The sequence below is a fragment of the Notamacropus eugenii genome, chromosome 1, assembly GCF_028372415.1.
Source record: "Notamacropus eugenii isolate mMacEug1 chromosome 1, mMacEug1.pri_v2, whole genome shotgun sequence".
Classification (NCBI taxonomy): domain Eukaryota; kingdom Metazoa; phylum Chordata; class Mammalia; order Diprotodontia; family Macropodidae; genus Notamacropus; species Notamacropus eugenii.
Genome location: NC_092872.1, coordinates 446,244,585 through 446,265,868, shown reverse-complemented (window position 1 = coordinate 446,265,868; position 21,284 = coordinate 446,244,585). Strand labels below are relative to the sequence as shown.

General features: G+C 40.6%; 1 protein-coding gene across 3 annotated transcripts in view; it reads right to left on the bottom strand.

Moving 5' to 3' along the window:
- The window catches only part of NEK6 (NIMA related kinase 6), a 129,962-nt gene that overhangs the window by 91,971 nt on the left and 16,707 nt on the right, over positions 1-21,284 (bottom strand). The window contains exon 1 of one of the 3 annotated variants that reach the window (XM_072631881.1): positions 6,418-6,442. The exons of the other annotated variants lie outside the window; for them this stretch is intronic. Coding sequence (XP_072487982.1) covers positions 6,418-6,427 — 10 coding nt within the window. The 5' untranslated portion in view covers positions 6,428-6,442. Of the gene's footprint in view, positions 1-6,417; positions 6,443-21,284 lie in introns of those variants that run through there. 3 annotated transcript variants of the gene reach the window in all.

Genomic DNA, 21,284 nt, shown 5'->3' with positions numbered 1-21,284 from the left:
CCCTTGGTTCCAAATGGGGTGTTCTTTTCACAACCTAAAGAATGGGTTCTTCTTGCTTTGACAATCTGGCCCAGGGAGTACTAGATATGACCCAATATATGTTCACAAAGAAAACAACATAACTCCTTAAACCTGTCCAGGAAGATTTTTAGTCAGTCAGTAGGCATTTATTTAAGCACCTATGTGCCAGGCACTGTGTTAAGTGCTAAGGATATGAAAGATACACAGCTTGTTAATGAGGCAGCAAGTTCTACTGGGAAGAAGTAATAGACTTTGAAGTCTGGAGACTTGGGTTTAAGTCCCAGCTCCAGCACTTACTAGCTGTGTGACCTCGAACAAGTTCCATCCTTTATTCAGGTCTCAAGTGTTTTATCTATAAAAGGAAGACAATGGACTGGATGATGTCTAAGGTTCTTTGTAAGCTCTTAACAGGGGTGGGGAACATGTGGCCCTCTAGGTCCTCAAGTGAGGCCTTTTGACTGAGTCCAAACTTCACAGAACAAATCCCCTTAATAAAAGGATTTGTTCTATAAAACCTGAACTCAGTCAAAAGGCCACATTCAAGGACCTAAAGGCCACATGTGGTCTCAAGGCCACAGGTTCCCCACCCCTGGATCAGAAAACTAACTTGAATGTGAGCAAGTCACTTTATCTCCCTTGGGTCTTGCCTTCTCTGTAAAATGACAGTAATATCCTCAATTCTCCCTGAATCATAGAGTTCTTAAATGTTCTTTGCAAAAAGTAAAGTGCTATAGAATCGGAGAAAGTAGAAAGGGACTTGAGAATATACAAGTGTTAGAACACAGAAATAGTCTATATTCAATATTTCTACAATCTTGGTTATGAGGTCCCCTCTAGTACTAATATTATAGAATATAATAGGCTATATAGAAATATACAGAGATATATAAATATAGAAAGCATAGGCTATATGATTGTGCATCTTGGAATCACTCTCAATAAACACAATCCAAAACTCTCTTCAAAGCCTCCTTCTCCTAGTAATAAAATATTGGCACAGAAAAAAGAAGTTTCCCTTCCCCTTCTCCCCTCAACAATGGTTTTACCACTAAAGGTGACAACAGGAAATAAGAAAAATTATACTAGAAGGAGTTCTCCCTGTTCCCTCACAAAAGCCCATAACCAGTTCCATCCTCTCTGGAGAGGGGCCAAATCATTAATATCCTACGAGACTGCAACAAAGGTCACAATTGCACACATCCAAGGAGGAAGAATGGGTTCTTTTTAAGGAGTGCTATGGAAGGAGGCCTAGCAATGAGAGGAGCTAAGGTTGCAATAGGGGGAAAGGGGAAGTGATAGAGGTGTTTTTTAAGGAAGGGTATAAGGAACAATATTTAGGCTTTGTGCATTAGTGTTAACACCAAAATATAGTTGGCTCAAATTGTTTAAGAGTAGCCAAAAGGGAGTGCCGAGGGATCTAGGAGGAGGAAACTTGGAGGCTAGTCCTGGCTTGAAGACTGTGTGACCACCAGGTAGTCATATCACTTCTTTGTATCTCAGTCTCTTCCTCTGTAAAATAAGGGGGTTACATTTTAAAGGCAATTACCTTTAAAAGAAAGAGAATTTTTATTAATGAAATAACTAAACGTGATTCCAGAAGACCAATAATCATCTATGCTACTCACCTCCTAGCAGAGAGAAGCAGATATCTTTTTAGACAGTATCTGTGTGGGAAATTCTTTTGCTCAACTATGTACATTTGTTAAAATTGTCCCCCAATTAAAGAGGGGAGGAAGGGGGAATTTTTTGAATTAATTAGCAAAATAAAATTTTTAAAAAGGGGTTAGGTCACTAGATGATCTTTGAGGTTCTTTTGAAGCTCTAAAATTCAATCAACCAGTGAACACTTCATTGGTACTGACAATTCATAATTTGATTGGTGTTATCATTTGGGGAATGCTAGCCTCTCCATCTAGAGCCTCACCCCTCAACTCCTCCATAGGGAAAACTTCACCAAAATCATCACAAAGAACAGTGCTGGTAAGACAACAATATGAAGTTATCTCAAGCACACAAACCAGGACAGAACAGAAACATTTACAACTACTAAAAGTCAGCCTGCCTTTGGAAAAACTAGAATGCTGTAGTGAATGTTCCCCACACAGGCCTACAGTGCAAAAACTAGTACACGAAAAGCAACCCTGGGGAAAGCATGGCTTGAAGGAAGGGGTAGTAGCAGGGACAGGGAAGGAATAAGAGTAGGGAGAAGGAAGAAGGAAATATAAGAGAGAAGAGGGGCTGAGAAGAGAGAAAGACAGAGGGAGAGGGAAGAAGGGGAAGAGGAGGAAGGATGAGGAAAGAGAGAAAGGAAAAGAGGAAGAAGGAAGCAGGAGGGAGAACTGCAGGGAAAAATGGTTCCCTAAAGCTTGAGGCTCTATGGCTATATCCCCTCTTTTAGAATGTATGCCCTTCTTTGGAATCTGTTGGCAGATTCCCTGAAACAGGAAGTATCACATCACACAAATCACAGGAAGGAAAAAGCAAATTGTACAACTAAGCCAGACTGGTCCCAGGGTAGAGAGCCGTACTCCCCCCTGCATCTGGGGCCATCTATAACCATTTCCCTTCTGGGGGCAGGCCTAATCTCTGCCTACCCTCCTATCCTAGCAAGCAGTATGGCTCTACCAGCCACTCACTACTGAAAAGATAAGAAACCACAAATAAAAGCCAAATGGTTCTGGGGAAGTCTAGGGGATTACTTAAGGTGAACTGAGATTTTGAGGGAAAAGTTAGTCAAAAAGGTGTCAGAGTTGGAAGAGCCTTCTGAGGGCATCTGGTACCATCTAAACTTGAGAAAGGATACTGTTCTACAACATCCTTAAAGCCGCGTCATCCCATGAACTGGCAATTCAGTCCCCTCCTTGTCAGTTGGTCCCATATTCATATAGCTGACACAGTCAATAGACCTGAATTCAAATTCCATCTGTCACACTCACTGTGTGACCTTGGGCAAATTCTAAATCAGCAAAACGAGAGGGTTGATGATGATGATGATGACAATGACGACAATGACTGATGATGATGATGATGATAAAGCTTTAAGGTTTGGAAAGCACTTTACAAATACTAAATCATTTGATCCCTGCAACAACCCTGGGAAGGAGGTGCTATTATTATCCCCATTTTACAGATGAGAGAACAGAGGTGGACAGAGATTAAATAACTCTCCTATGATCACACTCTTAGTAAATTTTTGAGGCCAAATTTGAATTCAGGTCTTCCTGACTCCAGATCCAGCATTCTATCCACTAGGCCACCTAGCTGGCTGGACCAGATCATCTCTAGTATTCCTTCAAACACTAATAATCTGGGATATTTTTTCCAGAAACACTGTGAAGTTTACAAAGTGCTATAGTGACAGTATTTTATTTCATATTCACAATATCCCTGTCAGGTAGGTAATAACAATAGTACCTCACATTTCTATAGTGCTTCAAGGTTTATAAATCACTTTCCTCTGAATAACCCTGTCAAGACAGACACTGTAAGACCCAGGGGTGGCAACCTGTGGCCTTGAGGCCACATGTGGCCCTCTAGGTCCTCAAGTATGATCCATTGACTGAATCCAAGTTTTATAGAACAAATCCTTTTACTAAGGGGGTTTGTTCTGTAAAGTTTAGATTCACTCAAAGGCCACACTTGAGGACCTAAGAGGCCACATACAATCTCAAGGCTGCAGGCTCCCCACCCCTGGTAAGTAAATCTCATTTTACAGATGAGAAGACTGAAACTAAAGAAGGAAAATGACTTGCTTAAAAGTCACGGAGCTAATAAAAATCATAGCTAGAATTCCAATTCAAATCCTTTTGGTTTCAAATCTAGGGCTTCTACTATAGCAAGTTACTTTCCTTAATATTTAAAGTCAAAGGTATTGACATGTATCATACATAGAACTCTATTTTCCCATCCTATCCAAAAGATGCACTTCTTCCTCCAATTCCTTACCCAGTAAGAGTGCCAGGTCAGAATTGGCATGATCTCTACAATCTGGCCTTACCTGGAAGGGCCAGGTTCTGAGCTGGCCACAAGGTGGCATCTAAAGAGACCTCAGCAGGCAATGAAAAGAAGCAAAAATGAAGCCAAGGAAAATAAAATTTGCTTTCCTGGAGATGTTTACTCCTCAGTAAGATACACCTACCTAAAAGCCAGGAAATGCCTAGTGAGAGATAGTTAAAGTTTCTGCTTTAGGGAGGATCATACAACCACATACTTTGGAAAGTAGCTCTTTAAAATGTCCTCCCTGTGTGCCTTCAGAACTAGATGTGTTATGGTGCTACTATGCTCCCCACCCCTCCATCCCCCCAAAAAAATCCCTCCAGAAATGACCTCAGCAAGTCAGCTTCCAATAGACTGCAATCCACTACCTCAAAGATAAAGGGAGTTTACTTAGATAAGGCCTGGAAGGGAGGGACTGGCCCATAAACATTACAAAATTTTCCCAAAGTTAGCTATGCTGAGCCAGATGAAAAATTGATAATTATTGTTTGCTAAAACCTAGAAGGTAAGAGCTGGAAGGGTCCTTTAACGGCATCCTGTTAAGAGTTAGAAGGCAGCAGAGAACAAAGGACGTAGAACTACAGACTACGGAATGTTATATCTAAAAAGGAATGTTATCTCATCAGAAAGGTAGAACACAGAAATGTTAGATCCAGAAGGGACCATAAAGCATACACTCTTAGAATATAGAATGGTAAGTCTGAAAGGGACTTTATAGAGGTCATATAGTCCAGCCCTCTCCTTTTTAATAGTCTGAGAAAGTAAAGCTGAGAGGCTAGGTGATTTGCCCAAGGTCACAAAATGAGTGAGGGGTGCAGCCAAAACTAGAATCCAGATTGACCAATTCCCAAGACTACACTCTTTCTACTACACCCCGCATTTTACTTAGGATTTATTGCACCCTAAAAAATAAAACTGCTGAGAGTCGTTCTAAATCACTGGAGTGACTGAAATGGCAGCCGTAACAACTATTAATTCAACCTAGGCTATGGGGATAAGGTGGAAAAAAATCATAGACTAGTTCCCGGAACTTTTTAATGTTACTAACTGCCCAGGTCTCATTAAGCTTCTACGGTGTTTAGAAATTCCCACTTTCCCTTTAAAAACAAAATTACTTCTTGCATTTGACTCCTTTGCCACTTCCTTCTTTCCCTATCCCCTGGCGGTAAGGGCTCTCTCTCTCTCTACAAATATCTGGTTCTTACTTACACATGTACCTACTCTAGGATATAAACTTTCAGAGGGTCTAGACCGTTTTGCTCCTCGTATTCTCAGGCCTAGCATTTGTTGTAGTGTTTTTCCATCCTGTCCCACTCTTTGTGATCCCATTTGGGATTACCTCAGCAAAGATACTAGTGCTTGGCCATTTTCCTTCTTCAGCTCATTTTACAGATAAGGAAGGTAAGGCAAACAGAGTTACAGTGACTTGCTCATGGTCACTCAGCCAGTAAGTGTCTAATGCCAGATTTTAACTCAGGAAGATAACTCTTTCTGCCTCTAGGCCTGGTACTCTATCTGCTGCACTACAGAGCTGCCCAGGCCTAACAGTGTACTTACTTAATAAACATTTGCTGAATTGAATTAAAATTCATGGATCACAAAATCAAAGCACTAGAGCTAAGAAGGGAGATGATTATAGTTGGAGGAAGCCTCAAAGACCATTTGATCCAACCCTCTCATTTTACAGATAGAGAACCTGGGAGGAAAGGGGAAGCATCACACACTGGTAAAGAAAGCTAGGATGAGAAGCCAGGTTTTCAGACCAGGATCTTTGTTCTCTACTAAGAGTTCAAATATCCATGGCACCACCACCATCCTTACAGGGATCCAGGCTTATAATGTCAGAATTATCTTTGTCTTTGCTCACTGCTTCATCCCCATATGGAATTAGTCACCAAATCCGTGGATTCTCTCTCTACATCTCTAAGCAAACAGCCACCACCCAATCCAGTTCTTCATCACCTCTTAAATTAACCAATACAAAGGCCTCCTAATTGACCTCCCAGCTCTTCAATCCATCCATCACCCAGAGGTCAAATTTATATTCCTAAAACAGACATGACGATGTCGTTTCCTTGCTCTCTCTTTAGTAGCTAGATTCCTATTGTTCTAAAATAAAATACAAAATCCTCAACCTGCCCTCCACAGTACGGCTCCCAGCCACTGCTATATTACTCCATTTCATGTACTCTCTGTTCCAGCCAAATTGGCTCATCCATGGCCTTTCATCTCTTGCCTCCCTAGCTTGACACAGGTAATCCTCCACACCTGTGGCATACTGTCATCTCCCAAAATCCTTAGCTTCTTTCAAAGCCCCGTTCAAGTGCTACCTTCCATCACAAGATTCATCGCCCTGATGTCCTTCTTGAAATTACCTTACGTGGCTCTGTATTTACTTACCTGTATCCATATCACATCCCTCTTGTCCCAGCTGAATTTAAGTTCTTCTTTGTACCACCTGGAACAGTGCCCTGCATATAGCATTGGGCACTAGAGGGGGCAACAGGAGGATCTCAGACTCCAGTCCTGACTCCACAACTACCCCATCATCTGAGCACAAGCAAGTCACTCACATTCCTATGGCCTAAATTTCCCCACACTATATAAAATGAGGTACTTTCTATTTCTAGCCAGTATTCCCTTCTGCCCAGGAGAGGTGGATCAGTAATCTAACATTCCATGTTCTAAGGGTTAGTCCTGCTAGTTCTCACATCTGTGATGCTACATGTTCTAAAATGGTATTAAGGGAACATCACTGAACTCAGAGTCAGATCTGATTTTGAAATTTTGTATCTGACATTTGATGGCTTTGTAATGTTGGGCAAGACACTTCTCTGAACCAAGATTTCCTCATCTGTAATATGGGTAAACAACTATTTGCATCAACCTGCCTAGCAGCTGTTGTGAAGAAAGCTCTTTGTCAATTTAAAGGACGACAGGAACGTTAAGTGTTCTTAAGTCTTTGTTCTAAGGCCCTTTCTAGCTCTTAACATTCTCCATTCCAAGGCTCTTTCTTTCCAGATCTAACATTGTGCAATTCTACATATTTACCCACTATTCTATACAACAAGCTGGGTTACCTCCACACATAGCCCAGACAATTCCTGCAACAATACGCAAAAACAGAGTCTGAAAACGTAAATGAGGAACACAACACTCCTTCTTCACCCAGCAGAGGGCAAACGAGGGGCCCAAAGGTTATGGATCATACACCAGTCTCAAGAAGCAACCCTGGGGTTCCCCCTCCCCCCCCCACCCCAGAGAAGTCAACAGAGCCTCTCGGAAACAGTGAAATGATGCCAAAACATTTTACCAAGTAACCACAAGATCAGTGATGTGACTTTCTTAGTCTCGGCTGCTTGCTTTCTCTTCCTCCCCCCATGGCTCTGCCACAATAAAATAAATCTGACAAGATGCTCGGGGAGATAACCCATATATTTAAATGACTATCTCTGCCTCATGATTACATTACCTCCCTGGTTCACTGTACCCAGGGCAAGAAAGGCAAGCTGGTCCTAGGAGAGTATTATTTGTGAGTGACTTTTATTGTCCATTATCTTACAGCATTTACACCACCACTAGGATGCCTGGTAGGAATATTTCACAGCAGAAATATCTCTGTCGTTAGTATTCACATCGCAATTTAGTTGGATCAACCTTTCAATCTCATCCATCACGCAGAAGGGCTTTGGCAAAGAAAGCCTCTTTGTGGAACTAAATCACTGCCGGATGCTGAGGGCCCCAGGGCCCCCTTCTAGAGTGTCCATGGCTGAGTATCTCACTGGTTAAAGAATAGTACTTTAATTAATAAGGCCTGGCCATGGGTGGAATCACAGGATGTTAAAAAAAGGGACCTTGGAAAATAAGTCAAAACTAAAAGAAATCCTTAAACATAGACTATTAGAGTTGGAATCAACCTCAGAACAGAGAATGTTAGAACACAGAACATTGAAGCTGGAAGGAAGGGACCTTAGAAATCACCTAGTCTAAGACCTTTATTTTACAAATTAAGAAATTAGAGTCCAAGGATCTTGGGCTTGCCTAATTGATCAAACACCTTTGGTAAGAGAGACCAATTCCACTCAATTCAATAAATTTTTAAAGTAGTGGCACAATGTAGTGTTGAAACTAAACAAGTTCTGTCACTAATCTTCTATGTGACTTTGGGCCTCAGCTTCCTAATTTGAAAAATGAGTTAGGCCAGATTCTTATTCAAAGGTTCCTGGCAGTTCTAACATTCTAAGTTCTTTTTTAAAAATCCCTTCTAGTTCTAACATTCTATCTTCTAAGGTACCTACCTGCTATAATATTCTATGTGATATGTTCTAAAATACTTAAAAATTTATCTATTCCTAAGCTTGCCTCCTTTACACCATTTCTTAGGTATATTTATTCAATCAATGCTGTCTCAGAAATGGTATATGATAAATATAAAAAAAAACAATACAACCATTCAAACCTACTTTGCAGCTTTTAGTAATAATTGATATTTCAACCTTTATGGTTTCTAAATGCTTTACATTTATTATCTCATTTGTATTTAAATTAGTGAAATTTGACCATAAAATGTCATTTTGGTCACTTTAAGTCACTCTCAGGATTCTGTGTCCATTCATTTTTTTTCTCATTTGGCCATAGTTAGTGTGTACTCTGTGCTATAAGTTCTGGATGTTTGGTTTGTTTGGGGGTTTGTGGTTTTGTTGGGGTTTTTTTGCCTTTGCATTGCTTCATAAAGGTCTCTTTTTTTTAACTTGTCAATCTTTCACACTTTAACATGTATGTTCTAAGGGCTTTCCCAGCTCTAACATTTTATGTTCTAAAATTCACTGATCATAAAACCTTAGGCAAGTCATTTCCCTTCTCTAGGATTCAGTTTCCCCAGTTATAAAACAAAGTGATATGTACTATATAGCTTTTAAGGTCCTTTCTGATTAAATTAGTTTGAACGGAGAAACCAACAAGATACTTTTAAACACACACACATATCTATGTAAAAACGTATGCATATGTATGTATGCATATAAACTTTTCTGATGTTCCTACAATGAGAAAAGAACTCTTACTCAGCTTTCTCAAACAGCAGACAGACAAGTCTAGGAAAAAGGACATAAACATGGCCTCAGCCAATTGCTCCAATTTCCCAAAGCAGCAATCAGACTTTTACCCTGAAACTGGAATCATGACGCTAGTATTCTTTCCCTTGTATTAAGTCATCAGGCACCCACCTTCCAAATAAAGACCACAGATGTCCCCAGAAATGCTTCCAGAGATGTAATTAGTGATTCCCCAGCACATCTGCAGCTGCCCATCTGGAGCCCTTACCAAATGATGTGCTTCCTGGTCAAGCAGCACAAAGTAGTATGAACAGGTATGAGGAAGAAGGAAATTCCAAGAATGAAGAGGCAGAAGAGACACAACTACTGAGCACAAGCTCAGGACAGGGAAGTTGTACCTGAATGGTAATTCACATAAAAGAACAAACACAAACACCACAACCTGGGGTTTTTTAATGGATCACAAGCTCAGGATGAGCCATCAGGATGATAAAGCGGGGCCCCAAATACTAATGCAATCTTGGGGTTCAACAACAGAGGCAGTGGGGAATGGAATGAGCAGAGGATATGGAGTTAGAGGACCTGGGTTTGAATCCTGACTCTGTCATATAACAACATAGTCACAGGAACATTCTGGTGCTAACAAAAAACTGGAAACAAAGTAGATGCCCATCAGTTGGCTGATCAAATTGTGGCATATGAAAAGAACTGAATAGCACTGTGCCAGGAGAAAAGTCCTAAACTGATAAGGTCTCCCTCAGCTCTTAGTCTGATGGATATCCATGCTGAAGGTGATAGCCTCATATTCCCCTTCCCTAGTTAAGGCTCACAGAATATCATATTCAGTTTCAAATGCTACATTTTAGAAAGGATGTTAAAAAGCTGGAACATGTCCAGAGAAAGACAATCAGAACAGCTAAGACTCAGGACCATGTTCCATCAGAATCTGCTGAGGAAACAAGAGGTGTTTAACCTAGCAAAGACTGAACTATCTTCAAATACCTGAATAACATATAATATTAGACCAGAACGTGGAATGTCAGAACTGAAAGGGGCCTTTGAACATAAAACAGTAATAGCTGGGAGGAACTTTAGGTCATAGAATGTTGGAGCATAAAATATAAGACTAGTTCATAAGACATGATCTTTCTCCTTCAGAAAAAAAAAAAACAAACCTGAGGGGCAGGAGGACAAAGAGCAGTAATAAGGCAAAAAACAAAAAAAAATTGCAGATTACAACACAGGATTCAACCACCCTAGGGAAGTTCCAGAAACCTCTATGTCTGGGTGTCTGGCTATTCCCAAGACAAACATTCATTAGGTTCCATTTACATAATGCAGAACTGACAAATTCTGAGCAGAATGGGAAAAGGTCTGGAAACACCTGGGGTTGTCTGTTCTTTGGACATATTAGTATTGAATGTGAAACGACCATCTCCAATCAAGACTGCCTTCTTGGCTGCACTCTGGTTTTCCTGCTTGTCCCAAAATTATTTTTAAAACAAATCAAATAAAACAAAATTAAAAAACCAAAGGACATACTTGGATCACTTGGACAAATCCTTGAGGTGGCATAGTGCTGTAGAAAGCATAATTCTGATTTCACAGAAAAGGAAACTGACACTCAGTAGAATCTTATTCAGTAGAATAAGATGACTATGGTTCACTCTCCACCTTTGCCCTGATAACCTTGTTCTCCCCCTTAGTCCCTCTCATCTTTCAAATCACGTATATTCTGTAAGACCTTGGGCAAGTCATTCCATTAGTCTGAGCCCCAGGTTCATCATTTATAAAATCAGGACAATACTTTTTTCCTTTCCAATTTCACAGGTTTGGGGCAAAGTTCAAATTTTTAAAAATGAGTGTAAATCACCTTCTCTATAATTGTGAAGTGCTCACTTCACTTCAAAAGATCCCTTGATGAGGGTACTGTTGTCTTGACCAACGCAGTTTGCAATAGTCCCAGAATGCTAACATGGTCCTCAGAAAATTATACGGCTAAAAAAAATCATCTCCTTGTAATAAACCTTCAAGTGATAAGCATCTCTGCTATTAGTGAAATGGGTCCTTGGGTGGTGGACACCACAATCAAATCCTGTCTGGTCTGGTAGTAACTGTCATTATCGAAATTCTCATTTCCACATACTTTAAGTCTACTAAGTCTTCTTGGTGCTAAGAAGTACAAGAATGGTTATACCCCACTGGACAAACGGGGAAGCAAATACTTGACAAGATCAAATGACTCATTCAGGGTCACGAGGCTATTTATCACCGAGATCTACTGAAAAGTAGATCTCCAAACTCCAAGTTCAGTGACTCTTCTGCTGCCCCCTCTGCTGATCATGTTGAAACTTCAACAGTGCCATGCCACAATTAGGCACTAGGAAAGCGTGATAACCATTCATGATTCTCATGATTACGGTCTGCAATTCCTGGGAGCCCTTGTGAGAATCACCGGACAATTAGGACACTGACCAAACATTTCAGGCTCCATTTTTAGACTTTTTTGAGCTTCACAGAGGCCTCTGGAATCAAAGAGAGACTAATAGTAACAATAAAGCCAATTATGTTTCTATAGTACTTTATAACATGCCTTGCCACTCCATTTTGCAGATAAGGCATAGAGGGTAGCTAACTCACTTGGGGTCACAGAGGTAGAAGGTACAGTAGTTAGGACAAACCAGGTCTACCTGACTCCCAACTCTAGTGTCTCTTCTACTACATCAGGCTTGCCAACCCAAGAGAAAAGTCTCTTCACACAAAAGTTTATGCAATTTGCTCAGGTGAAGCTTTTCCCAGGACAAGCACAATGGGCCAAAATGTCTCGGGTACTCACTGGGTTTCTTAAAAACTTCAGGTTCTCAATAGTCAAATTCCTTATGAAATCTGATCCTGCTCCCACCTCTTGGATGTTTGTCCAAAGTCAGATTCATACTGGAACTATAGTATGTCAACATTTAGTGCTGGGCTCTCTTTTTGCCCCAGATCCTGGCAGATAGCTGCATCATCCCCTCCTTCCCTCTCCTATCTTGCTCCTTGTTCCCCACACCCTACCTCTCTCAATCTCTCACCATTCCTGTTTCTTCCTCCTCAGTTCCCCTTCCCCTAACCCTTCTCTCTCTTATTTCTATTTCTCTTTATCTCTCTGGCCTTTTTCTTTATCCCTCATTTTTGCTGCTGTCTCTGCCCATTTCTCTCTTGGTCTCCATTTCTGCCCTGCTTTCTGCTCCCCTTTCTGCCTCTCTCTATTCCCTCTCTCTGCTCTATATCCCTAATGCCTCATTTTCTGCTTCTCAGCTATCTCTGTGGCTGCTCTCCCTTTGAGTCCCATAAGTCTTGCAAATCACACATTCCCAAATACCTGCTGCCAGCCTTGTTGTGGGGTAGGTGGTTGCCACTTTCAGTACACATGGCCAAGAAAGTTCTAATGCCCTTCCTGAGAAAAAAGGCCAAAGACCCAAATGGAGAAGATAACAGCTTCTCTCAGAAGATAAAGGTCCCTCAAAAACTCTGCCCTGAACTCACTCACACCCTCCTTCTTACAGCAGAAGTATAATTTATTTTTAAAACAAAATATAAGTTTTTTTATACAATTCTCTTTTTTGGATATTGAAATGCTTGTGTTCGTGATAACTGCTAAATTTATTATGAAAAAGAAACACTGAAAACAAAAAGGAAGTAAATGTGGATGGAGTTAAGTCAAACCCTTAACAGGAATTAAAACAGATCTGGGAAGATGCCCAGTCCTTGCCCCACTTCTGCCAGACACCAAAATTCATTAACTGCAAATGTTGAACTAAAAGGAGCCCAGTTCCCCAGAGTTTTCTTTTCACATTGTTATGTCAACACTACATAATCATTAAACAAATAGTGACCCTGTGAGATTCACTGCTCTATACCTGGGAGCAAAAAGACCTGGGTAAGTCAATACCCTGAAAGTTGTTCCAGGCTCCCCTGAGACAACTGGACAAGCAGGATGTGCCAATATTTGAATAATATCAATAAAGAATTTCCTTTTCTACTTGGAATTCTTTTCCCCCATCTCTATACTTCAGTTTAAAGGGCATCTATCTCATCTTCAATCAAAGATGCATTTCCCAGCCCTGAAGATCATTGTTTGGGCATCAAAAGTAGGATTTGTATCCATACTATTGTGGGCTCTGGTCTATATGAGTAGTTAGGGTGTCCCAATTTCTGTCATCCTTTGCAGTTCAGCCTTGAAGCTACTTCCTCCACAAAGCCATTCCTGATCCCTTCATAGACCTCTATTCTATAGTACACTGTATCCCTCTCACACAGGAAAGAATGTTAGAGGTGAAAGAGTCCTTGGAACACTGAACATGGGGCATGGAATGTCAAAGTTGGAAAGGACTCTAACTCATAGACTGTTAGCATTAGAATGCTAGAATCACAGACTCTTTAAGAAGGAAGGGAACTCTCAGAAGTGCAACATCCTCACTTAAGAGATAAGGAAGCTAAGCCCAGAAAGGAAACTAAGATTAGAAGCCCAGTTTTTCAGCTCCCAGACCAGTGGGTTTTCCATTCTACCATGTAACACTGGTATATGGCTCACGGTCTCCTACTATACTGTCCCCAAGGACCATGCTTTTATTCATATATGTGAATATATACATATATCCATTAACTTAAGCCATTCCCAAATTAACAAACACTTCTTGAATTGAACTGTACCAACAACCAGATGATGAAAAGAGTAACAGGTGGACAGGACAGGTGGTTCCTCTCCATCCTCAACAGCTTTACAAACACTCAGTTCTTCTCAGCACCTTTCTCTGTGAAGAGCTAATGGTATTAGCTGTAGTTCAGGAGGAGGTGACTCATGAGGCATGTTGACTAATGCGTCCACAGGTGCACTAGGGATGGCTTTCATAGCCATGGTGAGAAGTTGGGGTTTTCTGCCTCCTGGGGACACAGCTAGACTCTCCTTTTCCTTCCCTGATGATGCTCCTTACCCCCTTCCAAGCCTCCCAGGCACTAATTCTGATACTTCCAGTTTTATAATAATCCTTGATTTCATCACTGTGGGTGCTTTCTAGGTTGATGCAGATCTCAGCCTCTCCACACCTTAACAGATAACTCTATAAGTTGCTATGATCGGAACAACATTAGCTCGTGGACAACCTTTTGGTGATGAGCACTTCCCCATGTGGCTAGTCTAATCTTCACATGATGAGCACAATCCATTGACTTAGCAGAGCATCACTAATCTGTATACTCTTCGAGAACCTGGATCACCTCTAATCCAATAAGCATTTATTAGCTGCCTAACATAAGCACAGAGATACAAAAGCCAAAAAAAAAAAAGCTCTTGCCTTCAAGAATCTTACATTCTACTGAGGAGATATAAGATATAAACATGAGTATATACATGACTATTTAGGAAGGCAGGAAAAAGCTCCACACCATGAGGAGGTATCAGAAAAGGCCAGTGGGCTTTTCTCACTTCTTTCATGTTTTCTGCTTTTGAGGGTTTTGTTTCTTTTTTTTTTCCAGCAACATGGCTAACATGGAAATAAGTTTTGCACAAATCACATGCATAACTGCTTTCCCCTTGCTTGCCTTCTCAATGGGTAGGGGAGGGCTTGGAGGAAGGGAGAGAATTTAGAACTCAAAACTTCAAAAAATGAAGGTCAAGATAAATAGAACAATTATTTTTTTAAAAGAGAAGTCTGGTGGGAAAGTATTAGCTCCCATTCCACTGCTTCCTCTAGCAGATGGGGAGGCTGAGGATCAGACAAGGTATTACAAAGCACTTCTATACATCATCTCATTTGATCTTCACTTCCTAGAAGGTAAATAGCACTTGTAGCATTATCTCCATTTTTCAGATGGCAAAACTGAGGCCCAGAATAGGAAAGTGAGTCATCCAAAGGTTCCATAGTAAATTAGTGGCAAAAATGGGCCTGGAATCTAGGCCTCCTAATTCCCAATCCATGGCTTTTTCCCCTGAACTGGGTTGTCTCTTCAAGCTATACTTATATTTCTTGTAAAAAATAAAATCAAGTTCCAAAATTATGCAACTTTAGCCCATCATGTGATTGGAGACCACAACTTACTTCAAAGCTGCCTCATAAAACCTCCCTACAAAACTTGCAAAGCAGCCAGATGCTGGGGCTGCAAGAAGAATGTTCGAGAACATCTGGATCCTGCACCTCTTAGCCAAACGGAAGCAGATATTTTTCGCTGGTGTAAAAACATTTAATTTTTGCCCTAAGGATAACTAGTGGAGCATAGGGAAACCATGAGGCCAGTCAAGCACAGCATAAGAATTGATATTATGATGAGCACAAAAAAATTCTTTTCATGTAATCAAATATGACTAATCCTTTTTCATAAGACACTCTATATACTGGAAAAGGAGCTATCATATTTTCAGCCTTAGGAGTTTAGAAATAAACTACAGTGCCAATTGTATGCTAACACTCCCATTCTTGGAATGCCTTCTGATCCCTGATGAGCAAGTAATGGTTCAAAGAATGAGCTTTAGTCATTTATATTTGCTCTACTATATTGTAGTAGACAGAAAACTAGACATGGAGATAGAAGACCCAAGTTCTGGTAGCAGCTCTGGCACTAACTCTTTGTATGAGTTTGACCTCGACCTTGGACAAGTAATTTCACCTCTCTATGCCTCAGTTTTCACCTCTGTAAAATGGTACCTAGATGTCTTCTAGGTACCCTTCTAAATCACCCGTTCATTCAAATAGTACTAAGCACCTGTGTCCAGATCAGATGCTACCTACTAGAGAGAGACAAAGTTCAGATGCAAGCCCTGCTCACATGGAGCTCAGGGTAGTGAGGATAAGACACAAACTCAGATAACTAAAATATAGAATACAACATGATACTGGACATAAGAAGAAAAAGCCTGTTACTGATATGGAGGGAGAAAGGAAACTAATATTCTACATTCTAAATGCTAATGTCCCTTTCTATTACTATTCTATGTTCCAGGCTTCTTCCAACTTTCCTATGTTCTAGGTTCTAAGGTTCCTTCTGAATCTCAGAGAATCTACTATTCTATGAAATACATAACTCTGTCACTCTGTTAGTTACTCTTCAAACTTTAGACCAAAAATTAAAAACTAAAAATCAGCAAAGTGAAATTAAGTTGGAATAGAAGCTCTGGCAGACTAATGAGACAGCCTTTAAGTCTTCTGAAAATAAATGCATTCTGCAGCAGACAACTTAAATGGGAGGCAGGAAGGCCTCTGTTCACTTTTCCCCATTTTCTTTACCCTGTCATCTCAGAACTCAAACCAGTTTCTTTGACTAAAAAAAAAAAATGTACTAAGAAATCCAGAATTAGGAAAAATAACACAGGGAGTACTTCTCACCCCTAAGAAAAGCTTCAAGAGCTTTACATATCTTTGAATTTATTCTTACGTCACTCCAGACACATTGCAAAGTATTTGCCTTCAGGAAAGTAGGCAGAGCCTTAAACTGGAGGCAGGAAATCTAAGGGTTGAGTCCCATCTCTGGCACTTAGCCCAGTGACTTTGGGCAAACTCATTTCACTCTTCTGTGCCTCAGTTTCCTCATTATTAAAATAGGGACAATAATACTCTGCACTATCTGCTTCAAAGGGTTGTTCTGACAACACCACACTGTTGCAAACCTTAAAGTGCTACTGAATTGAGAGCTATTATTCCTATTCCTTTACAGGGAAAAAATGACAATACCGTAAACAAAGCAAGTACAAAGAACGCTCAGCTGGGGTCATTTTAGTTCTGGCTCTGCCAAGATGCTGTGAGATCTGAAGTGAAAAAGTGTTTATTAAGCACCTTCGGTGGGAGTACGTGGGCCCCGTAATAACCACAGGGGATATGAAAGAAAAACAGCAATCCCTGCTTTTAAGGAGCTTACAGTCTAACTGGGGAGACCGCATGCAAACAACTATGTACAAACAAGATATAAACAGGATAAAATGGAGATAATTTCATAAGGAAGGCACAAACATTAAGGGGCACCTGGAAAGGCTTCTTGTGAAAGGTAGGATCTTAGCAGGCTCTTAGACCTGAAGAAAGCTCAGGAAGCCAGGGGATGGGAATTCCAGGCCTGGAAATCAGACACGGAAACGGCAAAGAGTTGGGAATGTCTTGTGGGAAGAACAGCTAGCAGATCATAGAGAACAAGAGGGGTGCTGGAAAGGCAGGAAAGGGCCGAGGTATAGAGGACTTTATATTTTTATATATTTTATATCTGAGCCTGGATGTAAGATGGAACCCCTGAAATTTACTCAACAGGAAGGTGATATGGTCAGAACTGTGCTTTAAGAAGATCACTGTGATAGTTGAATGAATGATGGACTAAAGCCAGGAGAGCCCTGAGGAAGGGAGGCCAACAATTAGACTGTAGTAATTGTCCAAATGTGAGATGGTAGGCATCTACACCACGTTGGTAGCAGTGTCAGCTCTGGTTTTCTCACCAGTACAATGAAAATTTGCATTATTTTCTTCACAGAAGATCCAGATCTTCTGACTCCCAGATGGAGATTTCTTCCAACTACTACCTCATTTGGGAGAACCCAGTGGCACCTGGCATAGAGCCTTGAAAATAGTTGGTACTCATTAAATATCGAAGGAAGGGAAAAGCAACTCACATTTATGGTGCAGCTAGGTGGTGAAGTGGATAGAGTGCCAGATCTGGAGTCAGGAAGACCTGAGTTTGTGACCTGAGACACTTACTAGCTGTGTGACCTGTTTGTCTCAGTTTCCTCATCTGTCGAACAAGCTAAAGAAGGAAATGGCAAACCATTTCACTCTTTTTGCCAAGAAAATTCTGAACCAAGTCACAAAGAGTTGGACACAACTGAAACAACTGAACAAAAATGAACAACTTTACAATTTACAAACACTATTCTCACTAACAACAGAGTGCTCTGGTGGAAAGTACATAGGATTAGAAGTCAGAAGACTCAAATTTGAATACCGGATCTATCACATGTGCAAGTCTGTTTCCTTCTCTGTAAAATGGGTACACTGGAACAGGTGATCTCTAAAGTCCTTTTCAGGTAAAGATGATAAGGACCCAGTAAGATAAATAATGCAAATATTATTTCCCTCATTTTATACATGAAGAATTTAGCAGGTGATGGGACTTGTGCAAGGCCACAAACAAATAAGAATCAGAAATGGGACTTCAACCCCAATTTCTTAACAACACCATCTGCATGGCTTTAGGCAAGTCACCTAATTTCCTTGGGCCTCAGGTCCGTTTGCTGTATAATGAGAGGTTTGGATCTAATGGCCTCTGAGGTCCCCTTCAGCTCTAGCGCCATGCTCTTTGCCCTACAATGTGCTGAAAAGGTGTCCAGATGCCAATATCTTGGAGGTCAGAGCAGGGTAATCCAAGCTGTCTGCTCAGCCTTCAACTCTGCTTTTTTTCTTCTTTGATCTGTGAGCCTGCACTCCTTAAGGTTTAAGTAATCAATTTAAAAAAAAAAAAAGTTTTCCCTTCCAGAGACAAAATGGCACGACAGCTTCTTCTACTCCCCTCCCACCGCCAATTCCAAAGGGCTAATTTTGTCTTCCAGAAGTTATGGCTGTAATTCCGTTAATAGGACGCAAGATCTATGGTGCGCTCAGCCCAAAGTGTTAGGAAAGCGGCTTTTCTACAGAAGAAGGAATATCACAGTTTCCCTCTGGGGGGGAAGAAAAGCATAACTAGAACACAGGCTCCTTGGGGGCCTTATTAGATCCTCAAAGAGCCGTCGCAGTTGCTAAAACCTGCTTTTGCCAGCAGAAGCTTCATTTTACAAATATACAACAGGAAAAGCATAAAAGGGTGAGAAAGCCCCAAAGATTAGGTTTCCCCATTGCAAAGAGCGACAGAAACACAGCTCTGTGCTGCAGCATTTAGCCTTCATGACTCCTGATTTTAATAGATGTATTTAAGCACTTTATAACCATTTGTGAATACAGAACCCTTCCTTCTTTATTTTTTTTTTAAGTATTGTTTGCCAGCTGCTGGACAGGAGAGTGCTTTAAAAAAAAAAGCCTTTTCCAGACATGATAAAAAATATTATCGTTCTCACAGATGGCCACGAGGCCTCTTGGGGACTTTTAAAAATAACCTTTTCTGACTCAGTTTCTCCTGCCTCAATCACAAAGACAAACACCAAATACAGATCATTAATTTAAAAAGGAAAAGTATCTCTAAGACATCTGAAAACTACTTTTTTCTCTGCCCTAAAATTCAGGTACCAAATATTAACAACATTTCTCAGAAAATCCACTGCACAGCTCAAACATGATGTAGTAAAAAGAGAACTAGACTTCAAGTCAGTCACTAATTGGGACTATATTGTGGCCTAAAGCAAGTTAACTCATCTTCTCTGGGCCTTAGTTTCTTCATCTATCAAATATGGAGTACTGGCCTAGACACCAACATTCAGTTCCAATGCTCTAAGATTCCTTCCAGTCCTAACAATCTATGCTCCAAGGTCCCTCCCCCTGGGTGTGCCCTATATTCTAGCATTCTATGTTCTGAGGTCCTCCCAGCTATGGTATTATATGCCCTAACAATGTGTGCCTAGAACAGGCTAGATGGCCCTGTACTTGGATGCCAAAATCCCTGGGTCTGAATCCAAGAGCCAACAGCAGTCCTAATTTCTTGCTTGAAATGATGCTTCTGAGGTAAGAATTCTATAAACTACATGACTTTAAAAATTTACTTTCTTATTACAGGGAATACCAAAAAGTCCCTCAGTAAATCTCAAACAGATACTAAGAGAAATTCCCCAGTGGTTTTGGTTAGAAATAATTCTCTTGATTTCATTAAGAATCCATGCTCCTTCACTGCAGCCAAGCCCTTACACAACTAACAGGATGTTATAAACTGAATGATTGATGTTTGAAGGAAGAGAAGAGCTTAGTCAAAGTTAAAAATTACCCTCTAAATACCATAAAGATGAGGAGACTCATGATAGGTACTCAAATAGTACATTGTTGGAATGGGAATCCAGAAACATCAAGTCTTGGCCTTTGCTTGTACTGTGCCCTGCCGCCAACACACAAAATTCGCTCTTGCCCAATCTTATTCTTTCCTTCATTCAAGGCCCAGCTCAGACCCAATCTCCACCATGAAGCCTTCCCTAAATATTACTCTTAAAGGAGTTCTCTCTTTCCTACTCTGACCAATCCAAAGAGTTCTATTTCTCTCTCTTGTGACCTTAATCACATTCTAATTTGTATTATACGTGTTCTGCCTCCTCTATTGGATTACATACATCTAATGGCTAGAACTGGGTCTAATAATAGCAGCTACTCACATTTCTATAGCGCTTTATTTTTCACATACCACTCCACAAGAAACCTGTGAGAGAAGTGGCACAAATATTAATATCTTTATTTTAATGACTCAACAAACATTTATTAAGCACCTACTATATTATAGGCACTATACTAAGTACTGAGGATACACAGAAAGGTCCTGCCTTGGAGAAGCTTAGTCTACTGAAAGGTAACATGTAAAAAACTAGGTACACATTAGTACATAAACAGGAGAGACAGAAGATGATCTCTGAAGGCATCAGCTAGCCATCCTGAAAGGAGCCAGGGAAGCCAGGAGGCAGTGATAAGGAGGGAGAACATTCTGGGCACGGGAGACAACCAGGGCAAAGGCATTCTTCACATTTCAGGAAGAGCAAGTAAGCCAACGTATCTGGACTGTATAGTGCATAGAGGGGAATAAAATATAAAAAAGACTGAACGGGAGGAAGAGAGTAGGTTATCACAAGTTTTAAGAACCAAACAGAGGATCTCATGTTTGATTTTGGAGGTAATAGGGAGCCACTGGAATTTATTAAATGGGGAAGCCACATGGTCAGACCTGTGCTCTAGAAAAATTACTTTGGTAGCTGAGAATGGATTGGAGTGGGGTGAGATTTGAGGCACGGAGACCAACTAGAAGGATTTTGTGAAACAGAGGCTGAGAAAAGTGAGGTGATTCGCTTGATGTCATGCAGCTATTAAATATTAGAACCAGAGTTCAAACCCTATTCTTTAAAACATTAGAATATGATGCATAAGAGCTGTAAGAGATCTCACCCAGTACAAGCCAGTATGACCATCTCATTTTACAGAGGAAGAAAGCATTGCTCAGAAGTCAAGTGACTTGTACAAGATCACAAAATGAAGAAATGTCAGGGCTGGGTCTCAGATCTTTTTATTCTTAGCCCAGAAATCTCTG